This window comes from Madurella fahalii (genome assembly GCF_045866475.1).
Source record: "Madurella fahalii IFM 68171 DNA, scaffold_4, whole genome shotgun sequence".
Taxonomy (NCBI): Eukaryota; Fungi; Ascomycota; class Sordariomycetes; order Sordariales; genus Madurella; species Madurella fahalii.
In genome coordinates this window covers 2191210-2212500 of record NW_027263974.1, presented here as the reverse complement: position 1 = coordinate 2212500, position 21291 = coordinate 2191210, and the positions used below count along the sequence as shown (strand labels likewise).

The window sequence follows — 21291 nt, the reverse complement described above, 5'->3', positions numbered from 1 at the left end:
TCCCTACCTAATCCAAATCCCCCGGTAACGTACCACACTTTACACGCCTACGCCCCCATAAACATAGAAATCAGTGTGTCCAGCCAGGTGGGTATTTTGGGGGTGGGTCTTGGTCATTGTCCTTGTTGCCCGATGCTACTGTAGGCGCAAATTTCCAGGGTGCCCACATCATGATAGAGACCTTTCCTTTCACTGGTAGAAAGCTTTGCACTTGTGAATAAAACACGATTCTCGAACTGCCACGTTGCCGTGTCTAAATGCTTCAATGTGTTTGCTATCTAATTATATGCGGCAGGGCTGAAGACGCATCAATCTTCTTCAAATACAGGAGGTTACGCGACTTGCACATAATTACTACCGCTTCTCCTTATACCACGCTGTTAATTCGGCCTTTTTTCTTTTCTTTTCTTTTCTTTTCTTTTCTTTTCTTTTCTTTTCTTTTCTTTTCTTTTCTTTTCTTTTCTTTTCTTTTCTTTTCTTTTCTTTTCTTTTCTTTTCTTTTCTTTTCTTTTCTTTTCTTTTCTTTTTTTTCTTTCTTTTTTTTTTGGGGAGGGGGGGGGGGGTTCGCGCGATAATGGGCGCGATAATGGGAGGTACTACCTAGCAGGAGAAGGGGGGTTCTGTCATTACCTAGACCGTATAACCCAGCGCTGGCAATTCCGAAATGCTAGTAATATCATAACGCCCAGCTAGGCACCATCATGACCTACTTAGGCCATTATGGTGTCTAGCTAGGCGTCATCATGTTGCCAGTAGATGTGCTATTGCCAGCGCTGGGCGATATGGTCGGGACATGGCAACATCGTGACCAAGACCCCCCTGCCCCGGCTAGGTATATATTGGGGATCGGGCCGTGTCGGGCGTTATTGTCTTTTCGAACGGGCGTATCATAGTCATTGTGCAGTTGGCGATGGTTATATCGCTCGCTGATCTCCTTCGGACTGAGAGAGGGGTCTAAGCCAGGCAAAGGCGCCTGTTAACTGCCTTTACTGGCCGTAAATTCGCCAGAAGTAACCAACCCCTTGGCGGGACGAGATATTCCACAGCTAAGTTGTTCGACATTTCGTGTACTACTAATTAGTACCTGTTCATATTTTGGAACCTTCGGATATTGTGAAAGGGCAGTAATTAAGCACAGATAAGTTGTCGTTAGCGAAGTCGTAATTCTCGTAGAATGTTGTTTTCTTCGCGCTTAGAATTCAGACCGCTTTCTTTCCAAGAGGTTGTATCCACTTTCGTTTCGTAAAATAATACGAGTTGACATCTCCGTATCCCAGCAACACAGACATTGAAAGATCCCAATCTGGGCGACGTATGCGACTGCACCGTGCCCGCACCAGGCTGGCATTTTACGGCAGGAAGAGGCCTTGTTAACGGGCTAGCATCGCCTGAGACTGCACCTTTGCGGCTGCGGGAGGGGGTGGTCGGCTGTTGAGCTCATTGCGGTGGGTGATGTGGGTATCCCTGGACAAGTCGAGGCGTTCCAGTCGTGGTGTGGCTAAGGGCAAGCATGGCCCGGCTACTGGACAGCGGGAATCATTGCATACCTCTTACAGCAACGCCTAGCTTGCATCAATTTGAACGGGTTTTCGTAGTGAAGGAGGACCGAAACTTCGAGTAGAATTGCCGATCCAAACGGGCTTCTGAATTACACTCCAAAGGGCGTTGTCCGTCAGAAGGGAAGACTCTGTTGCTATTATTCAATTTCCCCTCAGGCTTATCGCTGTCAACGGGCTTCCGCTTTGATCTCTTTCAGCATGTCTAAAGTCATCTTAATCAACCATATGCATATGTTCCCTGTTGTAATTACGGACATTGGCGAAAAGGAGGCGCTAATGACTGCGCCTACGACTTTCTTAGATGATGTTATCAGGCACCATCGGAGCTTATTAAACACTGGACGTGAGTGTTTTCGTGATAGTGTTTAAACATAATGAATTGATACACTCGTTTCCTTTGCTAGCAGAGGAACTTGAGCAAGCATTGGACATCGGCTATACCTAGGAAGAAAAAGGGTATCTGCCATTACTTACTAGATCTCATAACCCAGCGCCGGCAATTCCGAAATGCTAGTGACATCGTGAGGTCTAGCCGGGCGCCACGAAAACCTGTTTCGGTCATTATAGTACCTAACTAGGTATCATTATCTTACCGGTATGGATACTATTGCCAGCGCTGGCCGATACGGTCAGGGTATGGCAACGTCATGACCAACACCCACGGTGCCGGCTCAGCTAGGTACCTAACAATCAAGAACACTACTAATTTTCTCCGGTGGGATTGTAAAGGGTGAAAGTCGGATTTATTCACACAGTTCACACATGAAGCATTTTACTAGTGCAAGTATAGGGGATGGGGACTATTTGTGAAACGGAAGGCATGTTAATATTCAAGAGAAGATATGATATATGCGTCCGAACTAAGGTGTCCAAAGATGATCGGTGCAGAAGTTGGTGTTGCTCTACACCGGGCAAGATGTGTCTCGCCAAGCCATACAAGCATGAAGAGCCCCAAGGGCACCGTGGGGATAGACTCGGCCGTAGTGGGAGCAATGAGCAACGGGAATAATCATGAAAATCAAGGTATGAAATTGACCGAAGGGAATACATGCTATACGCGCCTGGCAATGGATGTCTTCAGTTTTGCTCCCACAAATCATGAGCCGAAATGCCATCTCTGATGAACAATCTGCTGCAGAAATATGTCCGTTATAGTACCGGCCGCCCCGATATAGCTTGACCTCGTTAAAGGTGGCAATATATGCTCCCCGCACAACGGTTTCCCGAAGAAGCACATGGCCACCATGGATATTATGTCGAGGAGATCACACCCACGTTTCTTTATCCGCCAAATCAGGTACGGTGTCTTTAACCAACGCGCCCCGGCAGTTGGGGCAGCGGCATGTGTCTATCCGCAAGGGGCCAACCAAATCCGATTAATTCCAATAAAACAGGACAGCCGTAATCTGCAATGACATTTGGTAGCGGGATAGAAAACGACCAAGGCGCCTTGCGAGAACAATACCTATTTAAAGCAGCGCCAAGCTCACCTACATAGTCGAGTCGCATCCCTTTTTCACCCTCGTAGGAGTACCCGGTGCGGGAAAAAGAAGAAACAAACCCAAATCTCCAGCTGGTCCGCATATCTCCTGACAAGGTACATAGTCGGAATTGAGCCTCGCGAGTGCCCTACCAAGATGCATTGGAACCCGCTAGCGGCGCTGGCGCTTACAGCGTCGAGCGCAAACGCCTTGCTGCGCTTTTCCTGCTCGCAGCTGGTGGTTGAACGCCTGGACCCGCAAGTCCACCCCTACCCCTTGATCGTTGGGAGAGCCGGAACAATCTGACACGGCAATGCAGCTTGGTCAATCCGGGGATTGCCCCATCACCTCATCTACACCAGATCGTTGGAGGGGTATGCTATCCCTGGTCCCGCGTAGGTTTAGCATTTGGTAGTGCTGACATGAAGAAAACGGCAGAATGCCTTCAACACGACCATGGACCCCAGCCAACCCCCTCCGTCCCGAGCGACCTGCACAACCTGCACCTTCGCCGACGACTTCTCCAACTACTGGACCGCCGTCCTCTACTTCCGCGCGCGCAACGGGAGCTATCACAGGGTGCCACAAAAGCCCAACGTCGGGTTCGAGCAAGCCAAGGGCGGCATGACAATCTACTACACGCCCTACTTTGGCAACACGCGGTCAACCGTGACGGCCTTCAAACCCGGGTTCCGCATGCTCATTGGCCAGCAGCACTACCGCACGCGCGAGGAGGCGTCGCGTTTCCGGCAGCTGACGTACACGTGCCTGCAGAACATGCTGACACGTACCGGCGAGACGCTCGACATGCCCAAGCAGCCGTGCCCGGCGGGCATCATGTCCAACGTGCGGTTCCCGACCTGCTGGGACGGCAAGAACCTCGATTCGCCGGACCACATGTCGCACGTGGCGTATCCGAGCAGCGGGACGTTTGAGAGGAACGGGCCCTGCCCCAGCACGCACCCCGTCAAGATTCCGCAGCTGTTCTTCGAGGTGATTTGGGATACCACGCGGTTCAACAGCCGGGATCTGTGGCCCGAGGACGGGTCGCAGCCGTTTGTGTGGAGCCAGGGGGACAGGACCGGCTTTGGGAACCACGGGGACTACGTGTTCGGGTGGAAGGACGACGCGCTGCAGATAGCGATGGATAGCAACTGCGACCGGTGCCCGCAACTCAAGTCGCAGTCGATTGCGCAGGGGAACCAGTGCGCGAGTAGCTTGCATGTGCACGAGGAGATTGATGGGTGTAAGTTCCGTTGCCGCCCTTGGCCTGACAATCGGATGCTGACTTGTGATGTCTTTACAGGGCTCGACGCAATCCCGGGATTGCAGCCCGGCATGGAGGAAGATCCCCACTAGACGCCAGTTAAAGGGTTGACGCTCAGGAAACCACACGAGACTCGAGTCCAATAGTACGGTTGGGAAACCTTCCGGATAGAGCTCTGTCGGTGAAAAATCCCCGGTTGTTTGTCTTTCCCAAAGATGTTATAAGCCAGACCCTGTCTCTTATGCGATATCATAATCACCGTAGACCGTGTTCTTGTTGTTTCCGTAAATATTGACGTTGCACTTACCCACCTGCCAGCCCATCCATTGGAGTCCGACTCTTTGTTGAGACCCGAGACTGCTCCCTAAATTTTGGAAGCAAACTGTTAGGCTTTCGGAAAAAACCACTTCCGTTGATATTCACGCGCTTCACTCATCCCGGCTCAAATCCTCCGCACAAGTTTCAGGGCAACATGGTTTGTATCTTTAACTACCTGGCTAGGGCAGGGGGGTCTTAGTCATGATATTGCCATACCCTGACCGTATTGACCAGCGCTAGCAATAGCAGTTCTACTAGTAACATAACGACATCTAGCTAGGTATCATATCCCTAAGTAGGTCATTCTGGTGCCTGGCTAGGTGTTATGAGGCCACCAGCATTTCGGAATTGCTAATGCTGGGCTATACGGTCTAGGCAATGACAGACAACCTCCGCGTTCTCCTACTAGGTAGTATACCATATTACTTTCATATTCACGATAATTTACTGCTTAACCGGGTTTCAAGGAAAGACACTTCACAGCCTACTAATCATTCCCTCCCCCACCACCCGGGGTCTATTCTGGTCCCTTCGCGCTAGTCATGCCATCAAATTTTCTTCATCCCTACATTCTTGTCATTTATACTGGCTATTTTCAACTCTTCTTATGATTGCCGCAATAGTAAATAGCTGAATATTCAGTCGTCAGTCTCATATTTCTACCAACCACTTCAGGATCGGAACTGGGGGGTTCACTTCGTACCTGCAGCAGCCTCTTGGTGCCTATCGACCAGACCCTCCTCCCCGGTGCCGCAGAACCGATTGTTCACCTCCCACGTTTCCTCCTCGTCGCCCTCAACCTCCTTCCCTTCGTACTTGGCCAGGATGACCCTCTCAGCGGGATTCCACCTGCAGGTGAGCAGCTGCAGCTTCGTCTCCTGCTTCTGCCCGACGCGGTGGATCCGGTAATACGCCTGCTGGTTCTCGCGCTTGGTCCACGCGGGGCTGGTCACGGTCGAGTACTTTGCGCGCTGGAGGTTCAGGCCGGTGCCGGCGAGGCTCATGGGCGCGACGAGCACGTTGGGCGGGGCGTTGCCCTGCACCAGGAATGCGTCGATGACGCCCTGCCGCTCCGACTGCGTCATGGCGCTGTGGATCCACACGGGCTTGAGCCGCTTGTCCTTGGCCTTCTTGAGCAGCAAGTACCCGTACAGGAGCATGGCCTCGGCCTCGAGCGGGCAAAAGATGCAGTACTTCTTGGAGTGGGCCGCCTCGCCTTCGATGCGGGACTTGTCGACCAGCATGATGAGCGCCGTCTTGGAAATGGTCTCGAGCTTGGGGCTGTTGGCCGACCACGCGGGGATGTGCCGGTAGTAGGGCGTTTCGGCAAGGTTGCCCCTAGAGCTGGTGAGATGTGTGAGGATTTCGGCCAGGCTGAAAGTGAGGTTGGCCGCCGCCGCGGAGCTGGCGATGCCCGGGAAGGTGGACGCCAGTCGGAGCCTGAGGAGGAGGTCTTGGCCGGCGGTGCTGCGAAGGAACTGGCCGATATCTTGCCCGGCAGCTGCAGCTGCTTCGGTGGCAAGTTCGCGGGTACGGACCGCCAGCGATTGTAGGTTGCCGATTACCGCTGGGGGAATCTGGTGGTCGGTGATGTTGACCTTGAGCGGGCCGACGTCGGTTAGGTCTTTGTTCTGGAACTTGTCAGTGCCCAGGCGGCGGACCATCATATGCTTGAAGATGCGGCTTAGCCTGCGCCGGTACTCGCGGATATCGTCGCTGGGGGCGGCCACACCGCTTGCTTGCAACGCGGTGAGCTTGTCAAATGTGCTGATGAGGTCGTCAAAATTGGTGACAGTGGCGCCGTTCAGCGGATGGCAATTATCGTTCCAGACATCCTTCTCAAAGAGACAAATAGCCGGGCGGATGTCGGCGGGCGTCTCACCAAAGGGAGTGCCCGACACAAAGTACATCAACGGAGGGGGGATTTGTGAGTCTAGAGAGCATTTCTTGAGGTGGTGGAGCCACGACACAGTTCGGCTGTTTCCACCATCCCTTATGTGGATGTATTCGTGAAACTCATCCATCAGGATCACACCCGGCAAGAGAGCACTCTTCTTCTTTCCGGGGGCTACTGACCGGGCGGATTTGACTTCGACGTTGAACTCGGCATTCAGGCGGGTGATATACTCGGGCGATACGAAAATGATATAGTCGCTCTGCCCGGGTACCGGCTGATACTGGTACTCGACAAGTGCATCCGCTTGTACCGTGATGGTGGCTCGTAGGACCTTGATATCCGCAGGCGTCAGCTTGTCGTCTTTGTCACCTCCATCATGGTACCCTCGAATCTTGACCTGCTTGAGATCTAACTTCGTCTTGGCGTCGCGAACCATGGAAGCGCAATTTCTTGCCGGAGCAACCACAAGGTTTGGTCCTTCAGGCAGACGGTCAGCGAGCTCCCTGGTGAACTCATTGTAGCAATAACACCTGAAGCCATATCTCTCGTCATAGGGACAAATCCGAGCGGGCGCTCCGCGCGCATTATGCCGTATCTTCGCGCTCTTGGGATCGCGTTTCTTCCAGGCCGCCACGACATCGGCTTTGCACCTGCGAAGGCCATAAGCAAGCGCCATGACTCCATACATCTCTTGGGTCTTGCCCAGCCCCTGTTCATCGCACAGCAGACCGCCAGACACATCATTAAGGATAAACTTGAGCAAGTTGAGGGTTCCCATGAGCTGGTAGTCGAATAACCCGACCGACATACCAGGCAGCTTCTTGATGGGAACTCGTTTACGTCCTCGCGTCTTGCCGGTTAGGGCCTCCCGCTTGTGGTAGTCGGTCATATCCATGTTGAAGAAGCCCAGACATTGTTGCCACTCCTTTTCATTATCGCCGGTGTTGTAGCTTGGGGCATATGTATCTACGACGCTCAGGTCGATGGCGCCGTAATCGTCGTCTTCAGCGTCGGCAATGTGGTACTCGGTTGCGAGCATATCAACGATGTCGAGCGGGCCATCATCCACGCACGGTAAATCCTTAGCGGATATGGGCGGACTCGGAGGGCAAGAATGGTTCCTGGATGTCTGGCACCTAACCGTCGGGCGACCACGGGTGGTGTGCCTCGCAGTACTCAAGCTTGTCGCCGCTCGGGACGGGATAGACGGTGTGTGGGTTCCGCGAGCAGATGAAACTGTCCGAATGGAAGAGCGAGCCTTGGTTATCGAGCCTCGCGAAGGTAATTGTAGAGTGCCTAGAGAAGTTCTTATAGGTAAACGGGACCGAAATGGGCCTCGTCGCGCTCTGGTGGACATGTGTGACTTGGGTTGAGGGAGCTTTCCTGAGGCGCGAGCGGAACGGAATTCGGGCGCTGTGGAACCGAGATCTGTTGATTCAGGTGTTGTCGTCTGATTTACTTCGCTAGAGGTGGCTTCCCCGTAACTCGACCACGTCAAGCTAGCAGATGGCGACTTTGCGGTAGCGTCTGACTGCGCAGGATCCCTGCATGTGTTAGACCAGTGGAATTCGCCTGCAAAACCGATCGACTGCTCGGTTTGGGGGCGAAGGTTCTCGCTGCCCTCAACGTCGCCTACCTCTTCGATTCCGGTCTCCGTATACGACGAAGCCCTAGGTCTTGAGACTTGAAGATTGGGGTTTCCGACATCTTTGGATGAAGTAGGAAGCGGCTGTGGCTCAGGATAATCCGGTGAGTTGCTGTTAACGCCGGCTGAAGCAGCTGGAGATATGGATGGCTCGGAAATGTTAAGGCTATTTGGAGAGGTGGACTGAATGATATTTTCCGGAACCTGCGCGCCGTCATGCCAGCTCTGTTGTTCGAGGATTTCAGAAACTTCGGGGTCATTCGGGGAGCGCCGCTGAAGAGTCACCTGGGGAACCTCTGACAGCTGATCCCCAGTATCCGTGGCTGGGGGGGATGGAGGGAGGTCAACCTCCACAGTCCCAGTGGGACACCAGTAACTGTACCAGGCATCAAACGAGTTGGCGAAGGGCTCCTTAGTGAGTTCGTCTCGCGGAACAACCAAAAAGAAGAGATCAGTGTAGTCGGCGACTACCAGGTAGTTCTCAGCAATGTCAGAAAGGGTCGCTTCCCAGTCCATCACATCGCCCAGAATCCTCGTGCTCCAGTCCCCTATGCCATAGGGGCAAAAGAAAATTACATGTTCTTGGGGATTGTAGCCTAAGCCTTTACGGAGCCAGCCCTGGAACTCAGCCCAATCATAATTGAACGGGGCAAACTGACTATATTTTCCGCGAAAGCGCGACGGGACGGAGTCTAAAAGCTTCCGCCGTAGGTGCCTGTTTGTCACCCAGTTGACGACATTGACGTGCAACGTGGTTAACTTGCGGTAGTCCCACGAGTATGACGGCTGGTATGGATAGCCCATCGTTTCGGGCTTGATGGTACCGGACCGCTGAACTTCCATTCGAATCGTAAATGGAGTTGAGGCACTGAAGAGGACTGGAGAAAGGGTTTTAGTGGGCCAACCAAACACTTGACGTGTTCCCTGGTCAATATTAATAGCAAGACCAATTGTAATGGACAAAGGTATGGTTGGTAAATCACAACAAAGACAGACCCCAACAAGGAGATGGGCAGCAGCTGTCTAGCTACCTAGGCAGACAATCTAATTATTAACCGCTACCTGGAAACCTGTTTAACGTCTTCAAAGGGCATGTTTTCCGCGTAAGTCCCTTGAACATTGCCTGGACACCACTAGCAGTGTCTGGAAGATCTACCAAGATAAGGTAGTATTGATGAAATCGAAAGCCTTGATTTCCACTGGAAAGAAGTAGCAACTGGGGAAGCAAACTTATTATCGTATACACATCAAAACACAACCAAACAGGATATTAGGAGTGATGGACCGATAGTAACAAAGAAGCAATGGGTCAATGGGTATGGTCCGCAGCTCTACCGGAGCGGTGTCTCTGACTCGATTGACCCCAACAACGGGTGAAGAAAAAAAAAAAAAAGGCCAAAAAGAGTTGCCACATATGTTGGCTGATGTGCTTGCCTGGCGGAGTTACGAGTGTTCCTGACCTGATCGCCTGTCGTTGGTTTGGTTATCTGCATATCAACTTGGAGCCGAATGAATTCATTGAGAGGTCTCCCGTGCAACTAAATAAAGTACCTAGGTAGGTAAGGTAGTAGGTATGATTTGTGCGCGGCCTTGACTTAGGTTCCCCCTCCCTCATTTGGCCGCTTGGATGGAACGTTTTGGCCTTGGCACACCTACAATCACGTCGAGCCCGAACCGTTTACCCGGCACGGCTGTACACTGGACAGCTTGTTCGGGTGTGGACAAGATGGCCTCTTAGTTTGATGCAAGCCGGCCCGCGCCCGTGACCGAGGTGATACAGCCTCCAATTCAAACTGTCCGAAGGTCCCGCGGGTCTTGTTTTTTTCGGAATCAAATCACATACTATCCGCTCATCTCTTCCTCAACCATGTCTCAGCGGCGCAACAACCGGAGAATTCTCATCTCCATCACCGTGCTCGCCGCCCTTCTCTACTACTACCTCAACCCCGGCTCCTTATTCCAACATGAGCCGGTCAACCGAAACCTCGAGTCGGTCCGCCTCGCGCACCACATGAACGCCAACTCCCACCACACATCCACCCTCAAGTCTGCCTCCTCCTTCGACTGGAGCACCCTCCCCCTCCGGCACCCGCCTCCTCCCCCGGTCCGGCGACTGCCCCTCTCCCGCCCCGTCTCCCTGCCGCCCGTGCAGCACCTCTTCCCCCAGCCCGAGCCGCCCTCCGCCGCCAAGACCCGCGAGGCTCGCCGGCAGCAGGTGAGGGCGGTCTTCGGCCGGGCGTGGTCGTCGTACCGGCGGTACGCGTGGGGCCACGACGCGCTGCAGCCGCTCTCGGCGGCGCCCAAAGCCGACAGCTTCGCGGGGGGCGGGCGGTGGGCGACGACGCTGGTCGACGCGCTCGACACGCTCTGGATCATGGGCCTGCGCCGCGAGTTCGATGAGGCCGTCGCTGCTGTGGCGCGCATCGATTTTGGCGCCGCGGCGGCTACCCCCGCCGCCAACGACGGCGACGGCGAAGGCGACGATAACGGCAACGGCAACGGCAACGGCAACAACCCGAGGATCAACATGTTCGAGGTCAACATCCGGCTGCTGGGCGGGCTGCTGGGCGCCTATGACCTCTCGGGGAGGCAGGTGCTCCTCGCCAAGGCGATTGAGCTGGGGGAGTTGCTCTATCGGGGGTTTGACACGGCGAATCGGATGCCGGTGGATTTTTTAGCTTTGGGAGACGTCAGGTACGGAGGGACGGCTGCCGGAGAGGAGTGGGCCGGGCTGGTGCCGGAGCCGAGCGTGGTGTCCGCTTCGCCGGGGACGTTGGGGTTGGAGATGACGAGGTTGGCGCAGATTACGGGGGACGCGAAGTTCTTCGATGCCGTGGAGAGGGTGATGGAGGTCTTTGAAAAAGGCCAGGGCGAGACGAGGATTCCGGGGCTCTGGCCGGTCTACGTGTCGATGGAGGCGATGGATGTGGTGAATGGGACGGCGTTTGGGATTGCCGGAGGTGCGGATTCGTTGTATGAGTATCTGCCCAAGATGTATGCCTTGCTGGGAGGGGTGGAGGTGCGGTATGATGGGATGTCGAGGGCGTGGATGGAGGCGGCGAACAAGACGCTGCTTTTCAGGCCGATGCTGCCGGACGAGGAGGATGTTCTGATGGTTGGAGCGGCGAACGCGCTGGATGCTGATCCGAGCGTCGTGGACGAGTACGAGATCGAGTTGAATCCGGAGAGCGAGCACCTTGGATGCTTTGTAGGAGGGGTCTATGCGCTAGCTGGCAAGCTGTTCCGCCGGCCGGAGTGGGTGGACGACCTCGGCGCGAAGCTGACAAAGGGGTGCGTGTACGCCTACAAGTCAATGCCAACGGGCGTCATGCCGGAGCGATACAACATGGTACCCTGCAAGTCGCGATCCAAGTGTGCGTGGGACGAGGCACTATTCGACCGAGAGAAGAACAAGCAGCCGGAATGGGCGCCTCACCTGCCCAAGGGATTCACCACGGCCAAGGACCCTCGGTATCTCTTGAGACCCGAGGCTATTGAGAGCGTGTTCATCATGTACCGCGTCACAGGTCGCCAAGAGTATCAGGAGGCGGCGTGGGACATGTTCTTGGCGATTAGCAATGCGACCGCGACACCGTATGCGAATGCCGCGGTGTTAGACGTGACCAAGGCGGAGTATCCGCTGCCTCAGGAGGACTATATGGAGGTGAGACTCTACCCAACCGGCCCGTGAGTCTATAGTGTTACTAACGGTGGGCAGAGCTTCTGGTTGGCCGAAACGCTCAAGTACTTTTATCTCATCTTTTCGCCTCCGGACTTGATCAGCCTGGATGAGTACGTCCTGAACACCGAGGCGCACCCATTCCGGAGACCAAAGAGCACGAAAACATCCCTTCGCTCATGAAGCGCGGCATTAAGGGAATAATTAAGCAACCGCCCTACAGTAAGTATACCGACAGGCTACAGAAACAGCAGCCAAGCCAGCCGCCCCACAACTACGCTCTGCCCTCCAAGGTTAAGTGACTGGGCAGCGGCTGTGCTGGGCTGCGTGGGCAATGGCGCGGTTGTTGACTGGCTCAGCGACGCGCTTGCCTGGGTGCTGGGGCGCGGATCGGAGCGCACCGAAGTCTCGTTGCAGGAGACGAAGGCGTTTCGAGAAGAGGCGCTTGTGTGGGTAATGGCACCGACGTAGACGCAGCTGCTATGGTGGTGGGGGTCAAAGATGATGCGATCAGGCCCGGGTGCTCCTGAGGAGCTGTTAATATATGACCAGCCTGAGCTTTAACCGGGGTCCGGGGATGGGGGTTTGAATAAGATAAATAAGATATTCACCTCCAGCATAGACGCCATTCTCCAGAATGGGAAACTCTTGATAGGGCCCAAAGGTAGCAAACTCGAGACCCTCGCGGTTGTTAAAGCGATGAGGATACTTGTTTGATCCGATCTGCTGGCCCGCTGCATGGAGACGGCAACCCTCGGCGGTGGCTTCCTCGACTTGTTGCTTTGAGTAGCTGTGTGTTCCGCATGTGACGTTCCCCAGTGTCGCCGTTCCCTGTCGCTTCTCGAAAGCCTTATTGGCAGCCGCGGCCGCAGTGCACAGAACAACTGCTAGCAGCGAGAGAAGACTCTGCATAGGTTACTGTCCGAATATGTTGATTAGGCAAAAGGGCGAACGCGTGAGCAAGCTTTCAATGTTAAGATGGGCAAGACAAATGATAGAAACGACGGGTAAAAATGAAAAAGAATGAAAGGAAATGGAAACAGAAGACAGAAAAGGCAAGGATATGGCGCAAAATCAATAAACCGGTGGCCCCTGATCTCTTTGATTGTAAAGAATGAAGAACGTTATCCACAGCGCGTGGGATGAGCTTGAGGCAACCGATGGACTGGAGTCTGGATTTCGCCTTCTTGGCATTCGGGATCAACATGTAACCACTGACCAGTGGGGCCAGAAACGTAGTGCTGATGGAACTCAGGGTACTGTACAGTGCTGTACTTACTGCTACTGTACGTAATACAACACTGGAATCACTGGATGCTGTACCAGTACTGTACAGTGCAACCCCGCTGACGTCAAGCCGCGAGATGCCCCGGCTACCCTGGGCCAAATTGCCCGCCATCTTCCCTTGCCTTAGGTACAGTACATACCCAGGCGCTTCATTAACGAAGCTATCTGCTTCTCGCCCCAAGTTCCCAGCAGGTTCTATGGCGGAATACCCATTCATCTCTTCCAGCCGCAGCGAACCCGAAATGACTGTCCCATCCGGAGTCCTCGAACCCCTCACTAATCCGCAGGCCGCCGATGAAGCCGTCGCAGAAGCCGTGCAGGCCTTCACCGACACGGCCAGCGCCCACTCGACTTCCTCAATCGGCGACCACCTCTGGGATGCTTTCAACCTAGTCTTTGCAGTGGTCGCGCGTACGCCGCCTGAGCGGCAGACCCGGCTGGTCGATTTCCTAGACCGGCTGCAGGAAACGACCGTTACCGACGCTCAGGGCCAACCGCTGAGCTACGAGGGCGGCGTGGTCTGGAAGGACCTGCCATCGTTTGGGTGGGTAGCCAGGGATCTTTGGAATTTTGGTATGTCATTCTGTGCACTAAATTCCCGGGCCATCAGACCTGACAAAGAAAAAAACAATCACAAGACGCCCTCGATGCCTCGGCGCCAGCAGCGGCGCAGTCCAAGTGGGTGAACTGGACTGCATTCCTCGCACAATTGACAGGGAGGGGCACGTGTGATTATTCCGTCTTTGCACTGTGGTCATTGCGGACCGCCTTTGAGGAGACGCATCCGGACGGTGCGAACACTACCCTTGCCGTCAAGCTGGCCGCGATATGGATCCTCTATGCCGGCGAAAAGCTCCGGGAAATGTCCGCCAAGGGAGTCACCCTAGATGCCAGGCTGGGTGTTTCTACCGACAAGTACGCCGATCGGGGATGGAGAGGGTTTAACCAGGAGAGGTGGAAGGCGTGGAAGGATGGGTTCAAAACAGCCGTGGAGAGTACTGTGGCGACAGACGATACGGTTCGGGATGCGCTCAAATTCATGGAGGGGGAACAACAGTAGCAGCGAATATCCCGGCCAGAAGAAGATGGTGTTGGATGCAGCTAAAGGATCGACCGGGAATTCTAGGCAAAGAATAGGCCCGAATCGTACCCAACCGGCAGAAGGCTCCTTTCTCGTGTTACACATAGGTATCGGCATCAGTTACTAGTGACAACATAAACTATACTCTTAAAGGAAAAAAGGAGAAAGAACCCCCCCCCCCCCCCCCCAAAAAAAAAAAAAAAATGGATGAATGATTGGGTGAGCTATAGTCGATCCACGTTCTAGGATACGCGACGCTGCCAGGAGCACCGGCATCAGAACACTCAAGGCCCCCTGGGATGGAAAGTCAAATAGTTGACAGTGCTAAGGCTGGGATTGGCCTCTCGGAAAGTGTAGTAGAGACACGACACTGTGACGACAGAAGCGTGTTTGCTACCTTCGTACTAACTACAATGGTACTTTTGTACAAAGCGCTAGTATCCGAGCACCTGAAACAAAGGAAAAGCGATCACTCGGTGTGTTAAACTTCAGATGGGGCAGAAAGCCAAGTGGTGCGCCCGGCAGACGGGGGAGGGGGGTTGCCAGTAGTTGCCCAATGGATCGAGGCGGCGGTGATGGGCCAGAACCGGCCTGTCGCAAACAGTCTGTACTCTACCACGTATTGTACTCGGAGTCTTCTTACGCACATGTTTCGGGAGCATAGGGGAGGAAGAGACATCATTGACCGCGCGCCCTGGCCATTAGGCGCTAAACCTAGGACTAGGAGGTAGTATTGCGATGTTTGTATAAAGCACACCAATTTTTGCCGCATCTTTCTCTCTCTCTCTCTCTCTCTCCCGTCACCGTCAATGTCTTAAGCAGCTCAAAACCTGTGCATCGATCTCAACCAGCGCGCCGCCGCCTCTGAAATCTCGCTACTGTTCAACACTCAAACTGCCAACATGGCTATCATCACCATCAACGGCAACTCAATTGACCCTTCGGCCCAGACTCTGAGCGCCTTTGGCCTGGAGCAGGAAACGGCCAAGGATTCGAATTACATCTTGATCCAGACCAATTCGCCCCTTACCAAAGAAACCAAAAAGGAGCTTTCTGACAAGCAGGTTGAGATCAATGAAAAGGTCTCCGAGCGCACGTATCTCTGTGGTTACAAGCCCGGAGTATGTATAACGGTTTGGGTCCCTCTGCCATTACTGCTAGTAGTAACCTCGCTCAGGATCTCTCTGAAATCCGCGACCTGCCGTACATCACGTACGCAAACATTTACCAGCCGCACTTCGTGATTGAGTCCCGTCTGAAAACGATCCCCGCTGCGTCCTCGCCGACCAATCCGCTGCTCCCCGCTCCGGCCCGGACCGAGCATCCCGTGGATGTCGACGTCGAGTTTCACCCGGACGTGGTTACGACTCCAGAGCTTGTCAAAAACCTGGCGGCTGCCGCACGTTTGGATCCAGACTTCCTGGAGACGGAAGGCTACAAGGCCCGTATCAGGGTGCAGCGCCGCTACTTACCAGACGTGGCCCAGCTGGACGCGGTCAAGAGCATCCACCAGGTGCATCCAGCCAGGCTTTACAACAATGTTGCTCGCCGAATTCTACGTCTCGACGAGGACGTCCATGGTGTCCGGGTTACTCAATACGAAGGCGAGGGCGAGATCGTTTGCGTCGCCGACACCGGGTTCGATAAGGGCTCGAGCGTCCCGACCGACGTGCGTAATGCCTTCAAGGCCGACGCAGGTGTGGTACGGGTTAGGTCACTGTACGCCCTCGGCCGCAATGGGAACTCCTCCGACCCTGATGGCCATGGGACGCACGTCTGTGGTTCGGTCCTGGGTGACGAGACGGCCGCCAACGGAGAGCGCGTCCGCGGCTCCGCGCCCAAGGCTACACTCGTCATGCAGTCGCTGCTCGACCCGCGCGGCGGTCTCGGCGGCATACCTTCGGACTTGAAACGGCTCTTCGGTACCCCCTATACCGATGATAAGGCGCGCATCCACACGAACAGCTGGGGTTCCTCCCCCGACCCATTCTACCAAATCGAGTACAACGACTCTTCCAAGCAAATCGACGAGTTCGTCGCCAAGAATCGCGGCATGGTCATCCTCTTCGCCGCCGGCAATGACGGCATGGACGCGGCCCCCCGAGACGGCCGGGTAGACCGGGCACAGATCGGCGCCGAGGCGGCCGCCAAGAACTGCATCTCGGTCGGCGCCTCCGAGTCTGTCCGCCCGGACGTTAGCCTCCAGTACTCCCGGTTTGGCTATCCGAAGCGGCCCCTGAGCCACGATCAAGTCGCCAACAACGCCCACGGCATGGCCGCCTTCTCGTCGCGCGGGCCGACCCGGGAGGGGCGCATCAAGCCCGACGTGGTGGCACCTGGCACCTGCATCCTCTCGACGCTGAGCTCGCACGCCGCCGACGCCGGGGACTGGGGCAGCAGCCCCGACCCCGCCTTCATGTACTCGGGCGGCACCTCCATGGCGACCCCGCTCGTCGCGGGCTGCTGCGCCGTGCTGCGCGAGACGCTGGTCAAGAACGGCACGCCCGAGCCCAGCGCGGCGCTCATCAAGGCGCTGCTCATCAACGGCGCCGCCGAGCTGGCGGGGCAGTACACCCCGACCGAGGCGGGCACGAGCCCCAACGAGTCGAGCGGCTGGGGGCGGGTGGACGTGGCCGCCAGCATCGTCATCCCGGAGGTTGAAAGCGGTGCCGGCGAGAGCAACGGCGTCAAGGCCACGGCCGACATGACGGCCGGCTTCCGGGACGAGATTCCGGAGCGTGCGCTCGACACGCTCGACGAGTTCAGCTTCGCCATCCCGGTCAGGGCCGGAAAGACGTTGAAAGTGACGCTCGTCTGGACGGACCCCACGGGGGAGAAGCTGCAGAACGACCTGGATCTCATCGTTGTCGCGCCCGGTGGCCGGATTGAGCGGCACGGGAATCAGCTGGCCAAGGAGTATCCGTACAAGACGAAACGGGAGCGAGACGAGGCGGAAATGAATGGGCCGGAGGAGGCGCATGTCAGTGATCTGAATGATCGGAAGAACAATGTAGAGCAGGTCGTCTGGACTGAGGTGCCGGAAGGAGATGCGAACGTCATTGTGCGAGGGCATAATGTGATTTCGGTAAAAGGTCAGACGTTTGCGTTGGCCTGGAGGGTTTACTAGGCATCCTGTTCGGAGATTCTTAATTAGAGAGCCGGCGGAAATACTACTAGTAGTATGGCTTGATCACGACAAAATCATACATAGTTGTCTCACCTAACTAGGAGCTCAGAGGTACTCAACCCGCGATGTATGGCTACTAATTAGTACAACCAGGGTACGTTAGGGAGGCTTACGAGCTGTCAAGGGCTGGGACTCGAAATCCATATGGAGGATTCAAATCCCCGGGCCATGAGACGCCCATAGTATGACCTGTTGTTCTCCTGGCGTATACAAGGTAGAAGCGGATGGTCAAGAATAAAGATAGGGTAATTAAGGGTACCTACGGTAACATGTGTGTTCCCAACCTCAACTCTGTGGTCGCTTGCCGCTTCGGCGTTCCAACACTCCAAGCGAACCGGAGCTTGGCCTAAGCAGTGTTATGAAGAAATTATCAGAATAGAGCACTGGGCGTTGCTTAATTTAAGCTTCCCCGCGTTTGTATTGTCGTGACCCGCAGCGTGGCCTTGGGTGTGGCTATGTGGTAGCAACCGCTCGCACTTGCTCGGAAAGTCAGCGGTTAAACCCATCAAGCGAGAGGCGTAAACTGTCATTCGTCTTAGAGCCCAAACGAAAGCGAGTGCCTCCCCCCCCCCAGCAAATCGCCGGAACAGATTCCAGTTGTATAAGTGGGCGTCGATCCAGCCATGGATGATCAAAGCCATGATGGCTTCCAAACCCGCAACTCCCCCACGGCAGTTTCACGCATGTTCCCTTAACAACGCTTCGCCATGTTGGTCTTTATTTCCGTGTTGCTATGTTCCCTGGCTCTCGTTGCAGCCCAGCAAGCCGGCACGCTAGTCAACGAGACGCATCCCCGACTCCAATGGACCAGGTGCGCCGCCAACGAAGGCTGCCAAGCCGTCGATGGGGAGGTTGTTATGGACGCCAACAAGCGCTGGATCCACAAAATCGACAGTTACGAGAACTGCTATAGCGGTAACGACTGGGACGACAGCGTTTGCGACACGGGTGAGGATTGCACCAGCATGTGCGTCCTCGAAGGCGCCGAATACATCCCGGTCTACGGCGTCAACGCCACCAATGACAGCATCTCGCTCAAACTCAAGACGTATATCGAGTTCGCGCGCAACATCGGCTCCCGCCTCTTCCTCATGGAATCCAAGAACAGATACCAAATGTTCACCCTCCTCAACAACGAGCTCGCCTTTGACGTCGACCTGTCGACGGTCGAATGTGGCATCAACAGCGCGCTGTACTTTGTTGCCATGGACGCCGACGGCGGGCAGGCGCGGTTCCCCACCAACAAGGCCGGCGCCGAGTACGGCACGGGATACTGCGACGCCGACTGCCCGCGTGATCTCAAGTTTGTAGGGGGCAAGGCCAATATGGACCCGGGGTGGGCTCCCTCCCAGACGGACCCGGACTCGGGGGACGGCTACTTCGGCGCCTGCTGCCCCGGGTTCGCCGTGTGGAATTCGAATGCGCACAGCTTCTCCATGTCGTCGCACACGTGCCCCCAGGAGGACTACCAAATCTGCGAATGGTATATTTGTGACGGGACCTCCTTCGGGCCTGACGTGTTTGGGCCACGGTGCGATCGGATGGGGTGCGACTATAACCCGTACCGTATGGGGAATAAGGACTTCTATGGGAAGGGGAAGGAGGTAGATACGGCGAGGAAGTTCACGTAGGTCCATTATTCCACCAAAAGACTTTCTTTTCTTTTCTTTTCTTTTTTTTCTTTTGCTAACCTGGGGTGAAAAATACCAAAACCATCCAAACAACTGTAGCGTCGTTACACAGTGGACAGAAGACAAGGTCACCCAGTTCTTCATCCAAGACGGCAGGAAAATCGACATCCCCGCTCCCACCTGGGATGGGCTCCCCAATCACAGCGGCCTTACCGCCGAGCTTTGCGAGGCCTTGCCCGTAGTGTTTGGGGACGACGATCTCTTCGTCCAAAATGGCGGGTGGAAGCGACATACTAGTATGCTGAATCAGCCCATGGTTCTTGTCATGTCTATCGGTCTTGACGTCGGTACACCCGATAGTTTCCCATGTTGACTGTGATTCGCTCTGCTGATGTTGGATGATGCCTCACCCTACTAGCACTATGCGCACAACCTCTGGCTGGACTCGCTCTATCCCCCCTATGATAACGATGAAAATTCCCCGGGCAAAGAGAGAGGCGACTGCCTGCCTATTGAGGACAACGACCCGTTGGTGGTTGAGAATAAACATCCCAATGCGTACGTGTAGCCTATACCAGAGACTGAGTCGTTGGAGATAGAGAGAGAGCTAACCCTCCGCAGGAAGGTGGTATGGTCCAACATCAGATTCGGGCCGATTGGATCGACGGTGAAGGTCTGAATCCCAGAATGTCGGTTGGTGATGCATGTTCGGAGACAGAGAACACCACAACTTTGAAACTATGCATTGGCCGCCTGTCTAGCGTCAGACTGTGGGATAGGTATTCTGCGCAAATCGAAGTTCATCAGCCGTGTGAGTGTCATCTGCGTACCCGTTTTGTTATGAGCCCCGCCGCCAAGCTCTGCTGGGTTAGGTTTCCATCAACCAAGCCAAGGCGACAAATCAGCTAGCCATAACAGAGAGCAAGACAAGAGACCACAGATATGCAGATCTCGGTCGGATCCGGTAGTTAAGGTGCCTTTAAAGCGACAAAGAAGCCTCGTTGCGGAAGGAAGCTCAAACAGCCTCAATGTTAACCCGTCTCGACGCATTCACGTTTGGAGCTCGGGACATGAGGAAGGGTGCGCTTCGCCACCAGAGCACTAAGAGCAGAGCCGTCATGATGCGGACTCTGAAATAAGGCAGTCCAAATTAAATAATCCCTATGATGACTAACGGGATCCGACTTCTCAGTAATGCGTGAGTGGCCAAGGTAACACCTCACTTGCCGAAAGACATGGAAGATGTGTACGCCGATTGGCAGCTGCCGCCTACGGCTTGGGAACCAGATTCAGGTCCTCCAGGTTGGGGAAGAGTGGAGGCTCTTGTTCCGGTTGCGTCGTCATGCCAATTGGGGCTGCATCCCAAGAATGGCGTATTTGTGCGCTTGCCGCTGCCGCTGCTGCTGCCGCTGCCGTTGTCGATTTGGGTCCTCATACACCAGGTCGTGAGGACTGGATCCGCGAAGACTGGATCCGCGAGGCAACCGAAAGTTTGGGCTCCCAGTCTCCCTGGGCGGACGGGATGCAGCAGCTGATCCGCAACTCAACAGCGGTAGCCCCGGTGCAACCCAACTGGCAGATTGCGGGTTCTGTTCCCGCGACGGAGGGACGAAGACGGTTTCCCGTCACTCTCCCCCCTCGGCTGGTACATTATAGACATGTAGCTGTCCCTGCTGGTCCTTGCCTGCCCTTGCCTTACTTGGCCTTCCTTACCTTACCCACCTGGTCGCTTACCTCGATCGCAACCATGCAGGTGAGATGCACACCACCGCAGCTCCTCCACGTGCTGGCACAAGAGAATGCAGGGTCCTGGAAGCAGAGTCGCCGTGTCGCACGATGCAAGGCGCCCATTGGGGGCCGGGATCGATGGGGATCGATGGGGATCGATGGAGATGAAGGCGGGGCGGACAGCAACGTTGATGCAGGGAAAGATGGGGAAGCTGGGCTAATTAAGGAATCCAAGGGTCTCCACCCGAAACGTCGCCCTTTCCCCTGGGTCTCTAGCGTCCGAGCTACACGAGCCTGGCAGGACGCTTAGCAGGGGTTGTGCTGTTTGTACGGGGCATTCCGACGCCAGGGGCCTCGTTCCGGGCTCGTTCATTGGGGGTCGGCACCTGCGGCGGCCGCTCGCCCATTTGCTAATTAGGCCAGACAGAGACGGCAGCAGCTGTTGATGCGGAACGCCGCGGGGGGGAAAGGGCGGGGGGGGTGTTTAGGTTCCTTCGGTGGGCCGCCGCCAATCTTCTCAAATTGCCCGGG

At 55.3% G+C, this 21291-nt stretch overlaps 7 protein-coding genes across 7 annotated transcripts; 5 read left to right on the top strand and 2 right to left on the bottom strand.

Moving 5' to 3' along the window:
- Positions 1-3196: 3196 nt before the first annotated feature.
- MFIFM68171_07660 (uncharacterized protein) lies at positions 3197-4399 on the top strand (the record flags this gene model as incomplete). Its single annotated transcript, XM_071063080.1, has 4 exons — positions 3197-3297; positions 3360-3414; positions 3479-4286; positions 4347-4399. The coding sequence occupies 4 exons, from the start codon at positions 3197-3199 to the stop codon at positions 4397-4399; spliced, it is 1017 nt and encodes a 338-aa protein (XP_070919181.1).
- Positions 4400-5317: 918 nt separating this feature from the next.
- On the bottom strand, positions 5318-8971 carry MFIFM68171_07659 (uncharacterized protein; the record flags this gene model as incomplete). Its single annotated transcript, XM_071063079.1, has 3 exons — positions 5318-7622; positions 7675-7950; positions 8055-8971. The coding sequence occupies 3 exons, from the start codon at positions 8969-8971 to the stop codon at positions 5318-5320; spliced, it is 3498 nt and encodes a 1165-aa protein (XP_070919180.1).
- A 1063-nt stretch (positions 8972-10034) lies between these two features.
- MFIFM68171_07658 (uncharacterized protein) lies at positions 10035-12029 on the top strand (the record flags this gene model as incomplete). Its single annotated transcript, XM_071063078.1, has 2 exons — positions 10035-11831; positions 11886-12029. The coding sequence occupies 2 exons, from the start codon at positions 10035-10037 to the stop codon at positions 12027-12029; spliced, it is 1941 nt and encodes a 646-aa protein (XP_070919179.1).
- Positions 12030-12085: 56 nt separating this feature from the next.
- MFIFM68171_07657 (uncharacterized protein) lies at positions 12086-12758 on the bottom strand (the record flags this gene model as incomplete). The annotated part of the gene is made up of 2 exons (XM_071063077.1): positions 12086-12372; positions 12458-12758. The coding sequence occupies 2 exons, from the start codon at positions 12756-12758 to the stop codon at positions 12086-12088; spliced, it is 588 nt and encodes a 195-aa protein (XP_070919178.1).
- A 617-nt stretch (positions 12759-13375) lies between these two features.
- Positions 13376-14193, top strand: MFIFM68171_07656 (uncharacterized protein; the record flags this gene model as incomplete). Its single annotated transcript, XM_071063076.1, has 2 exons — positions 13376-13706; positions 13772-14193. 2 exons carry the CDS (start codon positions 13376-13378, stop codon positions 14191-14193), a joined length of 753 nt encoding a protein of 250 aa, XP_070919177.1.
- A 923-nt stretch (positions 14194-15116) lies between these two features.
- Positions 15117-17341, top strand: MFIFM68171_07655 (uncharacterized protein; the record flags this gene model as incomplete). Its single annotated transcript, XM_071063075.1, has 2 exons — positions 15117-15335; positions 15392-17341. 2 exons carry the CDS (start codon positions 15117-15119, stop codon positions 17339-17341), a joined length of 2169 nt encoding a protein of 722 aa, XP_070919176.1.
- Positions 17342-18108: 767 nt separating this feature from the next.
- MFIFM68171_07654 (uncharacterized protein) lies at positions 18109-19711 on the top strand (the record flags this gene model as incomplete). Its single annotated transcript, XM_071063074.1, has 4 exons — positions 18109-19028; positions 19132-19375; positions 19451-19590; positions 19654-19711. 4 exons carry the CDS (start codon positions 18109-18111, stop codon positions 19709-19711), a joined length of 1362 nt encoding a protein of 453 aa, XP_070919175.1.
- Positions 19712-21291: the final 1580 nt, after the last annotated feature.